At 48.2% G+C, this 17,604-nt stretch overlaps 1 protein-coding gene across 21 annotated transcripts in view; it reads right to left on the bottom strand.

Annotated features, from left to right (window-relative positions):
- The window catches only part of LDLRAD4 (low density lipoprotein receptor class A domain containing 4), a 438,552-nt gene that overhangs the window by 8,828 nt on the left and 412,120 nt on the right, over window positions 1-17,604 (bottom strand). For 18 of the 21 annotated variants that reach the window (XM_058438675.1, XM_032152884.2, XM_058438682.1 and 15 more), the window contains one exon: window positions 669-722. The exons of the other annotated variants lie outside the window; for them this stretch is intronic. In XM_058438675.1, the coding sequence (XP_058294658.1) occupies window positions 669-722 (54 nt within the window). The remainder of the gene's footprint in view (window positions 1-668; window positions 723-17,604) is intronic. 21 annotated transcript variants of the gene reach the window in all.

The raw sequence follows: 17,604 nt of genomic DNA, 5'->3' as shown, positions 1-17,604 counted from the left end.
AATGTTTTTTACTCAAGTAAATATGATTATCGTAATTTATTTTTTCAAAATGAATCCAGGTAGTACATTTCTTACAAACTCTTCTCATTTGTTCCACCATCCCAGTTTCTTCTAGGAGATGGCTCTTTTATATACGTATATATACACACACACGCATATATGCATAGATGTGTATGTGTGTGTATACATATATGTGTATATACATGCATTTAATATACACACATATCTACACACATACATAGAGATATTAATTTCTCTCACACCATTATTTCTAACTTAAAGGCAAAAAAATGTTATTTTAAAATCCACATTATTACACTTCGAGATGTGGGAATGAATCAATGCTATGATATTTATAAACTAGGCCCACACTTGCCCAGGCACATTAGTAGAAGCTTATGGGATCATGTAAAGATAAGTGATTCTCAAATTGTTTTAGATAAGGAGCTTTAGACTAGCAGGAATAATCGCTGGAAGATTCTAGGGGAAGTCCCCTCCCGCTTTTGACCAAAGTTCTAGGCAATGCCTTCCTCCAAAAGTGTCAGCCCACGTGGTGAGGCCCCCTCCCCTTCCACCCCACGTGGCAGCGACACGCCCCCTTCATCCCCCTCCTCCCCCCGCCCCCCCCCCGCCGTCCCCCGCAGCCCTCACCTCCTGGGGCCCCTTACCTCCGAGGCGCCCGGCCGAGGTGCGGCGCTGTCTGAAGGCCACAGGCACCCTTCCTGGCGGAGGGGAAGGGGAGGAGAGTGGGGAACAAGAAACAGAGGAAAATCATTAGCCCTGCAGCACCTAAAGACATGAACCACAACTTCTGGAAACGGGGATCTGCATAAAACGTGGAGCGAGGCCGGGCACCATGGCTCACGCCTGTAATCCCAGCACTTTAGGAGGCAGAGGCGGATGGATCACGAGGTCAGGAGTTCGAGACCAGCCTGGCCAACATGGTGAAACCCCATTTCTACTAAAAATACAAAAATTAGTTGGGCGTGGTGGCGGGTGCCTTTAATCCCAGCTACTCGGGAGGCTGAGGCAGGAGAATCGCTTGAACCCAGGGGGCGAGGGTTGCAGTGAGCCGAGATCTTGCCACTGCACTCCAGCCTGGGCGACAGAGTAAGACTCTGTATCGAAAAAACAAAAACAAAAAAACAAAAACCAAAAAACAGATAAATAAATTAAAAAACGTGGAGCGAGAAAGAGCCGGTCCCTTTTCAGACCTCTTGTCTACATGGAGGGCTGTGAACAAAAGGAAACATGGAAAAGTTGAACTCCTGGCCAGATTAGATTTGAAGTGGAATATGGCTCACTCTCTACACCTGTGTGCTTGAAATACATTCAAGATGACTGTCCAACCGCATTCAGTGGCCGCCCGACGAGGGCAGGCTGGGTTGAGAAAGCCCTGGCAGAGGTGGCCCAGGGCCCGCCCGTGCCCTGCCCAGCCTCCAGCAGAGGCGCAAGTCCGCGCTCGCAGTGGACGGCCCTTTCTGAGCCTGGGCTCAGGATCCCCCAGCGAGTGTCTTCTCCAGTCCCCTTATTCACAGGGCAATTGCAACTTCACATCTGGTGAGTTAGTATCTTTTTTCAAAAACGCTTGGCTAGATTGACAAGGTGACAGGCCAGCCACAGGCCTCAGCAAAGATTCTTTCCAAGGCCCCACGCGTGCTGGAAAAAAAAAGTACACGTGGTACCCTTTGTAGCCCAGAGTGTGGCTGTCAGCAGGGTCCGCGGGGCTGTCGGCCGTCACGGGATAGCGGGAACTCAGCGTGGAGGGGCCCGCGTTTGGGGAATTCTGAGTCTCCGATGGCCCCGGCGCCAGCAGCGAGGGACGTCGCGGACAGAAACACCGCGCCCTGCGTTCGTCCAACACGGCCCTTTCCTAAGATACTCGGGGACATCCTGGAATCAGTGGCAAACGTATACGGCGGTCTAGCTGTGCGGAGACGAAGGGTGGGCTCAGGGACCGCCTGTAACAGGACGGAAGGGCCCCGCCTGGCGGGCACAGACGAGAGCGGGGGTCCGGCGCCAGAGGGGCGGAAGTGGGAAGGGGGCGGGGGCGCTCCCACCGCCCAGGGCCCAGGCTCGGCCCGCAGGGGCGCTCCTCGCTCCGGGAGCCCAGTCAGCCGCAGCCAGGAAAGCCGCCGGGTCCATCTGCGGGGCACCGAGGGGCTGAGCGGTTCCTGAAAACGTAGTGACTGTCCCCAGTGGCCTTATTTCCCGAAAAACGAGCAAACCCGGCCAAGTGCCCACAGGAGCCCCCGTCCGGCCCGGCTGCGCCCCCGAGGCCCGGCCCTCGGCTGACCCAGCGCCCCGCTCCCCTCGCCGCACCCCACGCCGACAGGCGGCCGCGCCACCCCGGACAGGAAACCGCCCGAGGCGCGCCTGCTGCTTCTCTGGGCCGCCGCCTCTCTCCCTCACCCCGGTCCTCGGTCCCGCATCTCCCTCGCCCGCCGCAGGCCCCGGCGGCAGCAGAACAGGCGCACGCCCCTGTTTTGCAGCACTGAGTGTCTGGGCAGAGGTCGCTGCGCTAGGCGGCACCCGCTGCGGCTTCCCTGAATGCAAGGACTATCTTAACCTATCTAATCAATCGATGGATCCATCTCTCTCTGTCTAATCTGTTTCTCTTTATTCATTCATCCATCTAATCTATCCATCTATCCTTCTAATCTATCTCTATCCATTTGTCTCTGCCTATCCAACTTACCCATTCATCAAGCAATCTAGGCTATCTATCTAAATATCTGTATCTCTCTCTCTATCCATCCATCCATCCATCTATCTAATCCATCTATTGAGATGGGGATCTCGCTATGCTGCCCAAGCTGATCTTGAACTCCTGGGCTCAAGTGATCTTGCCTCAGCCTGCTAAAGTGCTGAAATCACCATGCCCAGCTAAAGGACTCTCTTCCTCTCTGGGAAATTCACAGTACCCATAACTAAGAATTGTTGCTGTTGACATCTCATCAGACTTGTCTCATCTTTTCCTCTATATGTGTACTTTAAAAAATTACACATGTAATACATGTATACATTCTCCCTCGTACCACACACAACCAAAGCCATTCTACAGTCCCGAATCCACCCATATCCTGGTGCTGCACCTCTGCACTGTCTTTTTAATAATGCATTTCCCAGACCTACGTGCATGACACATATTGTTTAATTTGTTAAATAAGTAACTAAATTCTTTCTTAAGGCCTGTGAACCCAGGTGCCCCTCTTCTCCGTTCCCTCTCTCTCTCATTGGCCTTATCCAGCCTGTCAGCAGGTCTTCTAACGCATCCCACCGTGAGTTCCTGAGGCCAGGAAAGGGGTGCAGAGGGTAACGCAGGGCATGCCTGCAGCCCTGGGGTCTCCTCCCGGCCACACCACCTTCCTCAGCCTTGCTGCCCGGGCCAAGCCAGCCCTGGACCTTTCCCAGGTCAGCCCACCAGTGTGGGTCCCATCTGCTCCTGTTGCTCAAAACAAGGGCACAATTGTTATCTATTCATTTTGCTTGCCAGGGTGGAAAAAGGTGTTCTGCCCTGAGGTTCTCAAAGCCTGAGAACCAAGCCTGGAGCAGGAGGAGAGTTGGCCACTGGTAGAGAGGAGTTCAGGCCATTCCTGCCTTGGGACATCTGTCAGACGGGATGGACTTTTCCTGCCTGGCTTTTGTTTTTTGCAGGAATAATGTAACAGCAAAATTAAAAATCCAAAATGGGAGGAAATGCATCTATAGTCCCATCATCCTAATACTTGAACGGATTTCTTTTTTTTTTTTTTTTTTTTTTTTGAGACGGAATCTCGCTCTGTTGCCCAGGCTGGAGTGCAGTGGCGGGATCTCGGCTCACTGCAAGCTCCACCTCCTGGGTTCACGCCATTCTCCCACCTCAGCCTACCGAGTAGCTGGGACTACAGCCGCCCGCCACCACGCCCGACTAATTTTGTTTTTTTTGTATTGTTAGTAGAGACGGGGTTCCACCATGTTAGCCAGGATGGTCTCGATCTCCTGACCTTGTGATTCGCTCGCCTTGGCCTCCCAAAGTGCTGGGATTACAGGCATGAGCCACCGCACCTTGCCAATTTCTTTAAGTGCTTTTCTAATGCTTGTTCATTTGCATATATTAAATTTATACAGTTGTAACCATAATGTGGCCAGAGTTGTGTATTCTCTTCTTCACAGAGTATAACATAAGCACTAACTTTCCTCTACCACCACCAGTTTTTTCCAGCTTTATTGAGGTATAATAATATAACAAAAATTATGACTACATAATAATTTATTTAACTATTTACTGACAATTGCCCCCTGCCCCAATTTATTTACTTTTATAGGAAACTTTTTTCCCAGGCCTTTCACCCACACGGTACATGGGGCCATTATAACTACGACATGCTGTGGTGGAACAGCTTGAGACCAAAACCCGAGAATGCTGGCATTCCAGCTCTGTGCCCCAGGCTGCTACGCAGAAAACCCAGATGGGAAGACTGACTGGAGTTCTAGAAAGGCTGAATCCCAACCACCCCATACCATTAGCTGATGCTCACTCCACAGCCTTCTCTGGTCATTCCACCAAGGCTGTCACACGCTGACTGTTGGCAAGGTCACCGTCTTTAGCCCTTAAACCTCTCGTGCTGCTAGTGAAGCCTGCTGGCTCCTGCTCCATCTCTGTCAAACAAGGATTTGACTCTGTGACCAGTGTCCTCCAAGGGGCTTGTGCCAACTGAGAGAGTGCAGATAGTTGAGTACAAAGATGTGTCTCCCTTGTCTAGGTTGGGGGTCTCTTCACTCACCCTACATGCTACGGAAAACATTTTCAGGGAGAAGGGGGCTCACTACACAGCTGGCTTCTGCTCAGATGGCAGCATTCCCGCATCCTCATTATGGGGCCAATTTTAATCAACAATGAAGGCACTGATGTTCTCGGCTAATGCTTGCATTGTTGTATTACTCAAAATAAGCTGTGAAATAAGATAATACTTAAAGTAGTTCACAGAATTTTAAGCAATAGGAACAAAACTTTGTTAATAACTTCATATAGGCTGAAACGCATTCCCTGTCTTGTAGGCTATTTCCTTGTAAGAACAACCAAAAGGGAGGCAGCCATTCACCCAGCTGTTCATTCACGACCTCACTATACATGTACTGAATACTTCCTTGCAGTGGGTCTCAGTCCTCTTCCATTGCAAAATGTGAGCAGATGTGCACATGCCCAACAGATACTGGTGCTGCATGTCCCCAAGGGGTGGGAGACAGGGGCTCTGCACAGTTCCCAGGGCTCATGGAGTCACTCTAAACCCAAGAAACTCAACAAAGCATCCTAGAATGCCAGTGGGTTAGAGGGACATTACTCTAGGGATCACTTTGAATGAATTCCAGTTTACTTTTTAAGTTACATTACTCTCAAATCACTCATGTTTGACCATTATAAGGACCAGCTCCTTGAGACCCACATCACACTGAGCAGGACTTATCAGGGGCTGTTATACCTGCCCCAGGATGCTTACGAGAGGGCACCTGCTCTGGGGGCACACAGATCTGGCAGCAGCTTTCAGAGGCCTCTTGTATGTGCACTGCCTTGCAAGCATGTTTTTATTCTCTTACTTTCTCCCTGGAATGAAGGCACTAACAAAAAAGGTAACAAGAATTACCTGATGACAATTTAATATTACACAGATGGAGGCTACCACTATCAGCATAGGTATGTATCTGTAAGGGTAAGAAGTCTCTGAGGCAGGTAGCCATTGCATAGGCTAGAATTCTGGCCATGTTTTTCATTTTTAAATTTAAAACATTTTTATTTATTATTTTTTAAGAGACAAAGTCTATGTTGCCCAGGCTGGAGAGCAGCACATTTTCATAAATGTGCTCATAGCATTGAACTCCTGGCCTCAAACCATCCTCCCACCTCAGCCTCCCAGATAGCTGGGACTACAGGTGTGTGCCACCGAGCTCAGCTTCTGCCACTTTCCAAACTGTGATCTCAGGCAGCTCATTTAGTTTCTCCCAGCCTCAGTTTCCTTATTTGTAAAAAGAGGTTTTCATGAGGCTCAAATACCATTTATGAGAATTCCTTAGCACAGTGCCTTAAATAAGCTTCAGCAAACGGTAGCTCTTCTCATCACAGGTAATGGTTACTTGCTGTTGTTATGCACAGTTAAAGGGGGATAAATTTCCATTATCTCTCTCTTTTTTTGTTGTTTTTGTTTTTTGTTGAGACGGAGTCTTGCTCTGTTGCCCAGGCTGGAGTGCAGTGGCATGATCTTGGCTCACTGCAACCTCCGCCTCCCGGGTTCAAGCGATTCTCCTGCCTCAGCCTCCTGAGTAGCTGGGACTACAGGCATGCACCACCACGCCCGGCTAATTTTTGTATTTTTAGTAGAGACAGGGTTTCACTATGTTGGCAAGGTTGGTCTCGAACTCCTGACCTCAAGTGATTCACCCCAGCCCTCGGCCTCCCAAAGTGCTGGGATTACAGGCGTGAGCCACCGCACCCAGCCTAATTTCCATTAACTCTTTTAAGATATTCCTTTAAAGACAACAAGTTCATTGACATTTCCTTATTATTTTTTTAAGCCGTATTCCAAAGGTGGTGTTGTGAATGGAAAGGCTGAGGAATGGGGGCAGCTTAAGCAATGTTGTGTTAATTCCAGATTTCTTCAGGAGCTTTCTCCTAAGGTTGGGTGCTGCATTAACCAAGAGTCTCCTCACAGGCAAGTTCTTCTCTGGCTCTGGCTACTTGGTTTCACTAGAACCCCAGGTGCTACACAGACCAACGGCCCGCCACTGCATAAAGACTATCTGTGCTCTTAAAACTTTAGCTCAGCATGGCAATCAGCTGCCCACCGAGGCAGTCACCATGACTACAAACCTCAGCAGAGATTATCTGTACCATGCGCTGTTTTCTTGATGTCATGAGGTCACACAGGGAGGCAGTGGATGGGGTAAAAAAAAAAAACAAAAAAACTTTAGGCTAGGCGTGGTGGCTCATGCCTGTAATCCCAGAATTTTGCGAGGCTAAGGTGAGTGGATCACCTGAGGTCAGGAGTTGAAGACCAGTCTGGCCAATATGGTAAAACCCTGTCTCTATTGAAAATACAAAAATTAGCCGGGTATAGGGGTGGGTGCCTGTAATCCCAGCTACTCGGGAGGCTGAGGCAGGAGAATCACTTAAACCCAGGAGGCAGAGGTTGCAGTGAGCCGAGGTCATGCCACTGTACTTCAGCCTGGGCGACAAGAGCGAGACTCCATCTCGAAAAAAAAAAAATTGCTGGGTGCGGTAGTTCATGCTTATAATCCTGGCATTTTGGGAGGCCAAGGCAGGCAGATCACCTGAGGTCAGGAGTTCAAGACCAGCCTGGCCAACATGGTGAAAAACTGAATCTACTAAAAATACAAAAAAAATTTAGCTGGGCACGGTGGTGCATGCCTGCAATCCCAGCTACCCAGGAGGCTGAGGCAGGAGAATTGTTTGAACCTGGGAGGCGGAGGTTGTAGTGAGCAGAGATCATGCCACTGCACTCCAGCCTGGGCAACAGAGCAAGACTCCATCTCAAAACAAAAACAACTTTATAACATTCATCTTTGTGAAAAGTTTTTATTTTCCTTTGGGCTTTTTTTTTTTTTCTAAAACGAAATCTGTATTGTGAACGAATACAGTGGACCATTGAACAACATGTGTTTAAACCTGGCTGTTCCACTAAAACACAGATTTTTTTCAACCCAATGTGTATTCATGAGATGGAAAAGCCTCTCATACGGAGGGGCCGACCTTTTTGGTCCACGGGTTCGCAGGACAGACTGCAGGACTTGAGCATGCTGGGACTGTGGTGAGGTCCTAGAACCAATGCCCCGAGGGTACCAAGGGAGAGCTGGGCCTTGCTGTTTGTCATTCTCCTGCGAGTGTAGTCACTGTCAGACAATCACTCCTGTTTGAACATCACTGAGTAGGATGAGAACATTTTTCTCTGGGGTCTATAAGGCTGTGGGCGGGGTTTTGACAGCAGCAAACATGCCAAAGGCAGAGGCTTTCCTGAGACAGTCCCTAGCCGACATCCACAGAAGGCACAATCACACACACACACACACGTGGGCATAGCTGTCTTCTCTGCCATGTACACTTGGAATTATAACGTTAGTCTAGTGTTCTGGCCTCTCTGGCTTGGCCCTGGAAGTTGCCCCCATGGGCGTCTCCGGACAGCATGGCTGCCCAGACCCAGGGACCACCCTGAGGGGCTGGCTGGTCAAATGACTCTACTGAATCCAGACTTTTTATTCCTACATCTATAGAAAAGGGACGCAGAATGGTTCCAAATCTTGCAGGCTTGAGGACAGCCATTTTCAGACTCCTTTACACTTGAGCAATCTGTTTCATATTTTCTTCCTTCTGAATGGTCAGTGAACAGCCAAACTAACAGGAAAACTCCCCACAAATTCAATCTGCTTGACACCAAAACATTTGCATTAAAGAGAAAAAATATCACCGGATCTTCCAAATGATTGTCTTTATGGTGCTGAAAATCAAGATGTGTTATTTGCAGATCTGGAGCACAGTGACTGAATTTTTTTCCTTTTACATCAGACCATTTAGCACTTTTTTGGAGGGAGATGGGAAATACTCCAATGTTATGGTATTTGGAGGTGGAATCTTTGCTAGGTAATTAGGTAATGAGGGTGGAGTCCTCATGAATGGGACCAGTACCCTTACAAGAAGAGGCTGGAGGCTAGCAAGCTCTTTCCACAAGAGAAGGTGGCAGTCTGCCACCGGGAAGAGTGGCCTCATCCGAACCCAACTGTGCTGGCACTGTGGTCTCTCATGTCTGACCTCCAGAATGAGAAATCAGTGTTTGCTGTTTATAAGCCACCCGGTCGACGGTACTTTGTTCTAGCAGTCAAACTAAGGCTGAATTTTAAAGTTTTAGCTCTTATGTTTATATTTTTGTCCATTTGAGTTAATTTTTGAGTATGTTATAAGGTCCAATGTCATTCTTTTGCATGTGGCTATCCAGGTTCCCCATCACCACTCTGAAAAGGCTGTCCTTTCCCCATTGAATGGCTTCAGCATCCTTTCTGAAAATTACTTGACCATATATTTGAGGGTTTATCTCTGGACTCTCTGTTCTATTCCATTGGTCTATATATTTGTCTATATCCCAGCACCACACTGTTTTGATTACTACAGCTTTGTGGTTAAGTTTTGAAATCAGGAATTGTGAGACCTTTAACTTTCCAAATCTTTTTTTTTTTTTTGAGATTACTGTGGATATTTAGGGTCCCTTGAGATAATATACAAACTTTAGGATGGATTATTTTTCCTGTTTCTGCAAAAAGCCTCATTGGGATTTCAAAAGTGATTACACTGAAGTCTGTACACTGCTTTCAGTAGTACTAACATCTTAAAAGTAGTTAAGTCTTCCAATTCATGAATACAAGGTATCTTTCCATTTATTTGTATCTTCTTCCATTTCTTTCAGCAATGATTTCTATTGCTCAGTGCACGAGTCTTTCACCTCCTTGGGTAAGTATATTTCTAAGTATTCTGTTCTTTTTGATGCTATTGAAAATGGAATTTTCTTAATTTCCTTACCGAATTGTTCATTGTACATGAAAATAAATGCAACTATTTTTGCATGTTGATTCTGTATCCTGCTACTTTGCCAAATTCATTAGTTCTGACACTTTTTGGGTTATTTTTTAAATAGAATCTTTAGGGTTTTTACACATAAGGTCATGTCATCTTCTAACAGAGATACTTTTAATTCTTCCTTTCCACTTGGAATGTCTTTTCTTTTTCTTGCCTAATTGCTCTGGCTAGAACTTCTAATTAATACTATGTTGAACAGAAGTAGTGAAAGCAGGCATCTTTGTCTTGTTCCTGGTCTTAGAGGAAAAGCTTTCAGTCTTTCACCATTAAGTATGATGTAAGCTGTGGGGTTTTCATAGATAGCCTTTATGATGTTGAAGTAGCTTCCTTCCATCCTACTTTGTTGAGTGTTTCTATCATGAAAGGATATTGAATTTCATCAAATACTGATGGCAGTGGTGGCCCATCTGGAGCAGCTGCTGCAAAGATGCTGGCTGCAGCAGGGGAGGCATGGCCAGGGCTGTGTGCTCCACAGAGCTGGTGAGAGCCAGGAACAGGTGGGAGCCATGCCCTCTTCTGAGTTGGTGGGGCAGGAGCCCTGCCCTCCTGGGTGCAGCTGCAGTCACAAAGCTGCAGCTGCAGACCCAGGCATCCCTGTGCTCTCAGGGGCCTAGTGAAGTCCTCTACCCCTGCAGGCTCAGAAGTGCCTGCTCCTGCTGCCTGGCCTCTCCCTGCTCCTGGTGCCTGCTCCAATTTTGGAGCAAAGTTGAGGCTGAGCCTGGGCACTGTCACAATTCGGCCAGGTGTGTGTCTGCTCGGGGCAGTGCTGATATGCCAGGCCCCTGCCACCTCAGCCCCCTCTGGACTTTGGGTGCTGATGAGCATTGGTGGGAGGCTGAGGCAGGGGTGGGCTGGGGGTGGCTTGGGGTGGGCCTGCAGGTGTCCCTTGACACCAACAGCCTGGGCGCCATGTACATGACTGATGGCAGCAGGAGGCAGATGGCTCCTGGGCAAAAAGGGGCAGGTCCCTGCTGAAGCCCCACCTTCAAGCCAGGGATGGCCTAAAGCATGGGGGCCAAGCTGTCAGTTCTGAGTGGAGTCCACAGACCAGAGTAAGAACTTAGGATGCTTTTTCTGGGCCTGTCTGTGGCCATCCATGGACCAATCAGCACGTACTTCCTCCCTTTTGAGCTCATTAAAAATCCTGGATTCAGTTCGACTTGAACAGACGTCGGATCAACCTGCCTGTGGATAGGAGTTACTCACTGCAGGTCTCCTCTCCACTGACAGCTAGACACTTATTGGCATGACCTGCCTGAGGAAAGGAGCTACCCATTGCCAGACAGACATCGGGATGACCTGCCTGGGGAAAGGAGCTACCCACTGTGGGTCTCCTCTCTGCTCTGAGCTGGACAGACATCGGGATGACCTGCCTACAGAAAGGGGCTATCCAGTCTAGGTCCCTGAGAGCTGTTCTGTTGCTCAGTGAAGCTTCTCTCCACCTTGTCACCCACCAGTTGTCCATGTACCTCATTCTTCTTGGATGTGGGACAAGAACTTGGGACCTGCCGAATGGTGGGACTAAAAGAGCTGTAACATAAACAGGGCTGAAACATGCCCCTCCACTCACCACACTGTGGGTGACAAGAAGGAAAGAAGAGCTGTGGCCCTTTGGGCAGCCCAGACCTAGGGTTCTCCTAGCCAGGGTTGTGACACCATCTTTGGGACTCTGCAGTTCCTGGTGTCTCCAAGCTTCCGGGTACCATCACGTTCCCCTCATCCAGATGCAAGTGCCTGCTGTGGATGCTGCATGCGGTATATCTGGTCCAGCTGCAGCCTTGCACAGAGCAAGCACCTGTCCAGCACCTGGAGCTGCCTGCCCTGCCGCAGCAACCAGCGCGCCTGGCTGTGCACAGTGGCTGGACCTTGCACTCACTTGCTCACACACCCCTCACCACTCCGTGCCTGGCTTGCCCTTGGCAGGTGTGGGATCTGGGCCAGTAATGTGAGCTGAGTGCAGCCTGCCAGGGTAAGTGGGCAGGATGAGCCCAGTGGGCACAAGCAATACTCAGGCAGAAGGCACCACCAGCCACAAAGGTTTCTGACCGGCAAAGTGACACCCTAAGGATACTGTGACAATACTATTTCTGCATCAACTGAGATGATTATGGGACAAGAACTTGGGACCTGCCGAATGAATTTCGGGACCCCCAACTTCATTCTGTTAATGTAGTGTATGACACTGACTGAATTTCATGTATGGAACCATCCTTGCCTTCTGGGAATAAATCCCCCACTCAGTGATGATGTATAATGCTTTTACTTTTTTAAATTTAATTTTTATTTAGTATTATTATTATTTTTGAGACAAAGTCTTGCTCTGTCTTCCAGGCTGGAGTACAGTGGCACGATCTCAGGTCACTGCAACCTCCGCCTCCCAGGGTCAAGGGATTCTTCTGCCTCAGCCTCCAGAGTAGTTGGGATTGCAGGCGTGTGCCACCATGCCTGGTTAATTTTCGTATTTTTAGTAGTGACAGGTTTCACCATGTTGGCCAGGCTGGTCTAGAACTCTTGACCTCAAGTAATCTGCCTCCCTTAGCCTCCCAAAGTGCTGGAATTACAGGTGTGAGTCACTGTGCCCAGCCAGTATAACCCTTTTAATATACTGCTGAATTTAGTTTGCTAGTATTTTGTTGAGGACTTTTGCATCAATATCTATAAGAAATATTAGTCTATGGTTATCTTTTTCTGTTGTGTCTTTGTCTGACTTTGGTATCAGGAATGCTGGCCTCATCTCATAATGAGTTAGGAAGTGTTCCCACCTCTTGAAATTTCTAGAAGTTTAAGAAGGATTGATGTCAATTCTTTAAATGTTTGGTAGAATTTACCACTGAAGCCATGTGGTCTAGGTTGGAGATTTTAGACTATTGATTCGATCTCCTTACTAGCTATAGATCTATGAAGATTTTCTATTTCTTCATGATTCAGTCTTGGTAGGCTGTTTCTAATATTTTTTCCATTTCATCTAGGTTATCCAACTGGTTTGAATACAATTGTTCGTAGCACTATTTTATAATCCTTTTCATTTCTGTATTTTTTGGATCATTTTTCTTCCAACCAATAAATTTCATATTATTAAAGGACAGTCATCTGCAGCCATGACTTACTGAGGGTTCCCTTGTGCTGCACCATGGGCTGTAGCCTGCTGCCATGCGTCCATGTGTGCAAGGCACACCACGCCCTGAACCCTCCTGGGCTTATGCTCTCAGCTACACTCTCCTTTCCACACACACACAGAGGACCCCAGGAATGATCAGATGTGGGGACTGGAAACAACAGGGAGAGCACTGAACACAGTGTTTTCCAGCATGTGCTTTGCAACCTCTTAGAGAGCTGGAAAATCCATTTAAGTGGGTCACAGCCAGCATTCCAAAACTGAAACAGAATAGAAATGATCTGAGCACACTGTAAGTATTGTTTTGTAAAACCTCTGCCTTAATTGCATTATAGGAGGCTTTTGTGTTGTGATATAAAATGTATTTCTTACTGTTCTTCATGGCTAAATATAGATGAAGCCAGTTATCCCTCATTTTAGATGGGGGGAAACTGAGGACAGAGGGCATATTCCTCTCTAGGCGCCTCGGTCAGTCTGCAGTAAAGCAAGACTACTGCTGGGTATTTTGATTCTACCCAAGGGCTAACCTCCCAGTGAATGAATGTATTTTATGGCCTCAAATAGTTGGAAATCTATTTTTCCCCTGTTCCACAGTGAGAATTTCAAAGAAGAGGTGAAACTGATCTTTGGATATTCAGCAACACCTTTGCCTTCTGATAAAATCAATTTTCCCTGTTTTCTCCCTTTTTTTCATGCAGCCTCTCCACCATCCTGATATTTTATCACTATCGTCCTTTCCACTCTAGATGGCAGTCACAGCCTGGATGTGAGGCCAGTACCCCTGGCTGTCAGAGACTGCACCTCCCCCTTTCTTCCTCCTGGGGAATCCATCATCAGACTTCTCAGATTCAAGATCCCCCAACTCTGCTCAATCTAGGGCACATCCCTTAAGAGAAAAGACAAATCATCTAGGAAGGTCTGCTGGGAAGAAAAGGAAGGGAATCCTTTCTATTTCTGGGACAATGCAATGGGCTAGCGGGGAAAAGCAATATGAGGTGCCTCTCCCAGCTTGGTGCTGGGGTTAGTGAGCAATCAGACTTCAAGAGGAATCAGCCTGGGAATGAGAAAGTTCCAGGCGGCAGGAAAATGTGGAACCACACAAGATCCAGGCAGGCGTCATCCTGATCTCAGCCCCAGTTGCCTTGTTTCACATGTGAGAAGAAGTCAGGGCTCAGAGGGGATTTTCTGTGACCTTCACCCAAGGTCACAGAGCTGCTGGGGCTTCGCCAAGAGCCAGACCCCAGCCTGGTGAGCCTCCCCAACAAGAGCCACCCAGAGTTATGATCATTAAGATAATTTTTAATCTTCTTCTCTCTTTTATTTTTTTTTTCAGAACAAACCACACCAACTTTCAAGGACTAAGCAAAAAATAAACCAACAGATTTTACTATTAGATTATTAATGCTAATACCTTATATATTTAAAAGATTACTATAAATTTGTTGATAAAAATGTTCATACATTTTATTTAAAATTATTATTTTAACTACCATAGAAACCATGTTCATATGAATTACCCTGGGAGTCTATAGATGCCCAGAACATTACTGCCTTCAGCATCAGTTTACATGATCAGAGGATGTTTTGTAATTGCAAAGGTAATACATGAATGGATTCTTACCATAAAAGTTTTACTGCACAGACCAGGGTTCCTTTGTCCTTACTTCCTTCCCAGGCACAGCTGTCAGTTTTTTGTGGGTCCTTCCTGACCTTTCTCTACAGATCAGTTTGTAACTCGGACATCAATCTAACTAATTGAGTCGTGCTTGCCTTTGCACCAAAATTGTATCATTTGGTTTGATCACCTATATAATGAACAAGACTTAACTCTAAATGGATTTTGGCTGGTACCAAAAATCAAATGTATCCCCAAAGAGCAAATAGTTTTCCTATCTGGTCTTTGCAAAGGAAGATTTGCCACTGTGGAGAAGCTTTTACAAAACTTCCCTTGATTAAAAAAACAAACAAACAAATAGAAACAAACCAGTCAGGCGCAGTGGCTCAGGCCTGTAATCCCAGCACTTTGGGAGGCTGAAGTGGGAAGATCGCTTGAGCCAAGGAGTTCAAGACCAGCCTGGGCAACACAGTGAGACCTTGTCTCCACAAAAAATTTAAAACTTAGCCAGGCATGGTTGTGCGTGCCTATAGTCACAGCTACGCAGGAGGCTGAGGCAGGCAGATCAGTTGAGCCTAAATGTTCGAGGCTGCAGTGAGTTATGATCATGCCACTATACTCCAGCCTGCGCAACAAAGTGAGATCTTGTCACTTAAAAATAACCTCAAAACCTGAAGGTAATTCCCAAACGTTCTGAGCAGTGCCAACATCAGTAGAAGGACTATTTGAGACACTGTTGCTTTAAAGATAAGCATTGACTCTTCCAAAGCTCTGTCCACTGTGGTTCAGGTGGGAATCTGCGTGGACCTGGGGTCCAGCATCCTTATGCAGTTTCTGCCTGGCCGCTTGGCCTCCTGTTTCCCTTAATTGAAGGGAGATGTTCTCATTTTGAGGTGATGTGCAATTGTCTATCCTCTAATGCTTCAATCAGACATAGCAAATGGCAAAACCTTTCAAATGACCACCTGGGCAGCCTGATAATTTGAAGTCCTTGCTCACTCAGACAGACATGGTGCAGCCAACCCACCGGACCCTGAGCTCTTGGAAATGCAGTTTCCGTGAAATGCAGTAACGGAGAGTTGTCATCGGACAACCAACAAACACACACATCTGGTCTGTGGTGCAGCAGGGTCTGCCTTGCCTGCAGGGAAACTGTCCCCTGTGGTTCCTCCCCACAATGATGCCAGAGGAAGCCTGTTGCTCCTTTCTTTAGTCTGGAGTGTCAGAGACAGACCGACTACAACTCCATCAGTAAGCCCTTTAGTCCACTCCTTCAAGCCTTACTGAAAATCATTCCCTTCCATCGTTTTCCACATGCTTTTGTAAACATATGAGGTGGGCAGGAGTGAGAGCAGCAGGGCACAGTGAGCCGGCACTCCAGCCGCAGTGGGAATGAACAGTGGCGCTGAAACCCCTGCTCCCTGTGCCCTCCGAGGGATCCCAGGACACTGCCTGTGGGTTTCTCAAACACCCCTGAGCCTGGGGCCCACTTCAGAGCCTCTGTCTGCAGGGGAGGGTGGAGGGACACTGCCCAGGTAGAGAAAGGCACTCGCCACATATGGCACACCCAGAGGTCCCTTCGCCATGAGTTCCGAGCCCCAGCACAGCAGGCTCCTGGCTGTCAGACACCTGCCCAGGACCGTCTGCCCTCTGGCCACTGCTGCTCCCAAGGCCAGCAGAGAGGCTGCTGGTGCAGGGCCGAGCCTCAGAGAGCAGGGAGCCCATGGCTACCTCTGTCCCTCTGGCTACAGGCTTTAGTCACAGAGGAGGGCCTTGCCTGGGGAGATGACTGGACAGCAGTGGCCACGAGTGACCATGTCTGACTGGGCACAGGACACACAGTGCACTGTTGACCCAGACACATGTCTGAACTCTTAACCAGGCAGGAACAGTCTTTACTTCCACAAGGACCTTCTCACCCATTTTTCTGGGAACCAGTGGCCCTCTCAGTCTATCTTGGTCTTCAGCCTTGCAATAGAAGCCTGAGTGCAGAAGAACATTTTCTCTGAAAAACAACCCCCACGTGCAAACCCACAGATGGCAATGCTGCTGCCCGGCGCCGAAGGGTCCCCAGTGAGAGACGGGGGACAGCCCGGGCAGCACAGGCCTGCTCCATGGCAGCCACCTCACAGCCCCAGCCTCGGGGTGTGGCCCCATAGGCTGCCTTTTCAAGAGAAGATGGAAATTCCAATTTCCATGTGAAATCTCACAATTTTTATTTTTTATTTTTTTATTTTTGAGATGGCGTCTCCCTCTAACGGCCAGGCTGGAGTGCAATGGCGTGATCTCAGCTCACCGCAACCTCTGCCTCCAGATTCTCCTGCTTCAGCCTCCCAAGTAGCTGGGATTACAGGTGCGTGCCACCACACCTGGCTAACTTTTGTATTTTGAGTAAAGACGAGGTTTCACCATGTTGGCTGGGCTGGTCTCAAACTCCTGACCTCAAGTGATCTGCCCACCTCGGCCTCCCAAAGTGCTGAGATTATGGGCGTGAGCCACCACACCTCGCCCCCAATGTTTAAAAGCTAGATCAACTTAGGTTCGAACACCCTGTGGCGCAAACCACGTACACAGCCATGCTCTAGGCTAACTCTGTGGCTTCTGCAAAGAGGGACTTGTGGGGAGGGCTCACCCCATGTCAGGGCACTGTGGATCTGAGGAACATGAGTTTCTGCATCAAGAGGGCTAACAGCCACCAAGTGCTTGTCCTCCTCCGCAACAGCCAGGGCCCCTCCCAGTGTCAACCCAAGGGAGCTGGAGGAGCCCAGCTGTGCTGGATGGGGCCTGGCTGTTCCTCCTGGCTATGAAGAACAGGCACCTGGATTTACACAACTGATTTAATCCCTGTAGGAGTTGGTAATGAAGAGATGCGTGATGTGATTCCTTTTGTTAATTTTTTAAATTGAAATTGCTGTTTCTATAGGTCAGAATGGCTGAATGTTAACAATTTCATATGCTTCAATCTGGGTAAGGTCCCTGTCCCTCTCCTGCCTCTCCTTCCATCCGTTGATGGCCAGACCCTTCTGCCTGCATGCCATCCCCTGCCCCTGGGCTGTCCACACAGGCCAGGCTGGACCCTCTGGGCCAGGCTGCTGGCAGTCAGAAAAGGTCACCCGGGCTCCCTCAGCTCCAGCAAGAAATGTTCCAGCAACTTGTTCAAACAGCTCTCCGGGCTGTGTCTAGAATATTCATGCCCCTTTACTGCTTTCCCATTACTGAATGGTCTAAGATAATGAAAATAAATGTAGACAGTCTCAA

Source organism: Hylobates moloch, unplaced genomic scaffold, assembly GCF_009828535.3.
Source record: "Hylobates moloch isolate HMO894 unplaced genomic scaffold, HMol_V3 SCAFFOLD_5, whole genome shotgun sequence".
Classification (NCBI taxonomy): domain Eukaryota; kingdom Metazoa; phylum Chordata; class Mammalia; order Primates; family Hylobatidae; genus Hylobates; species Hylobates moloch.
This window is presented reverse-complemented; position numbering and strand designations above follow the sequence as displayed.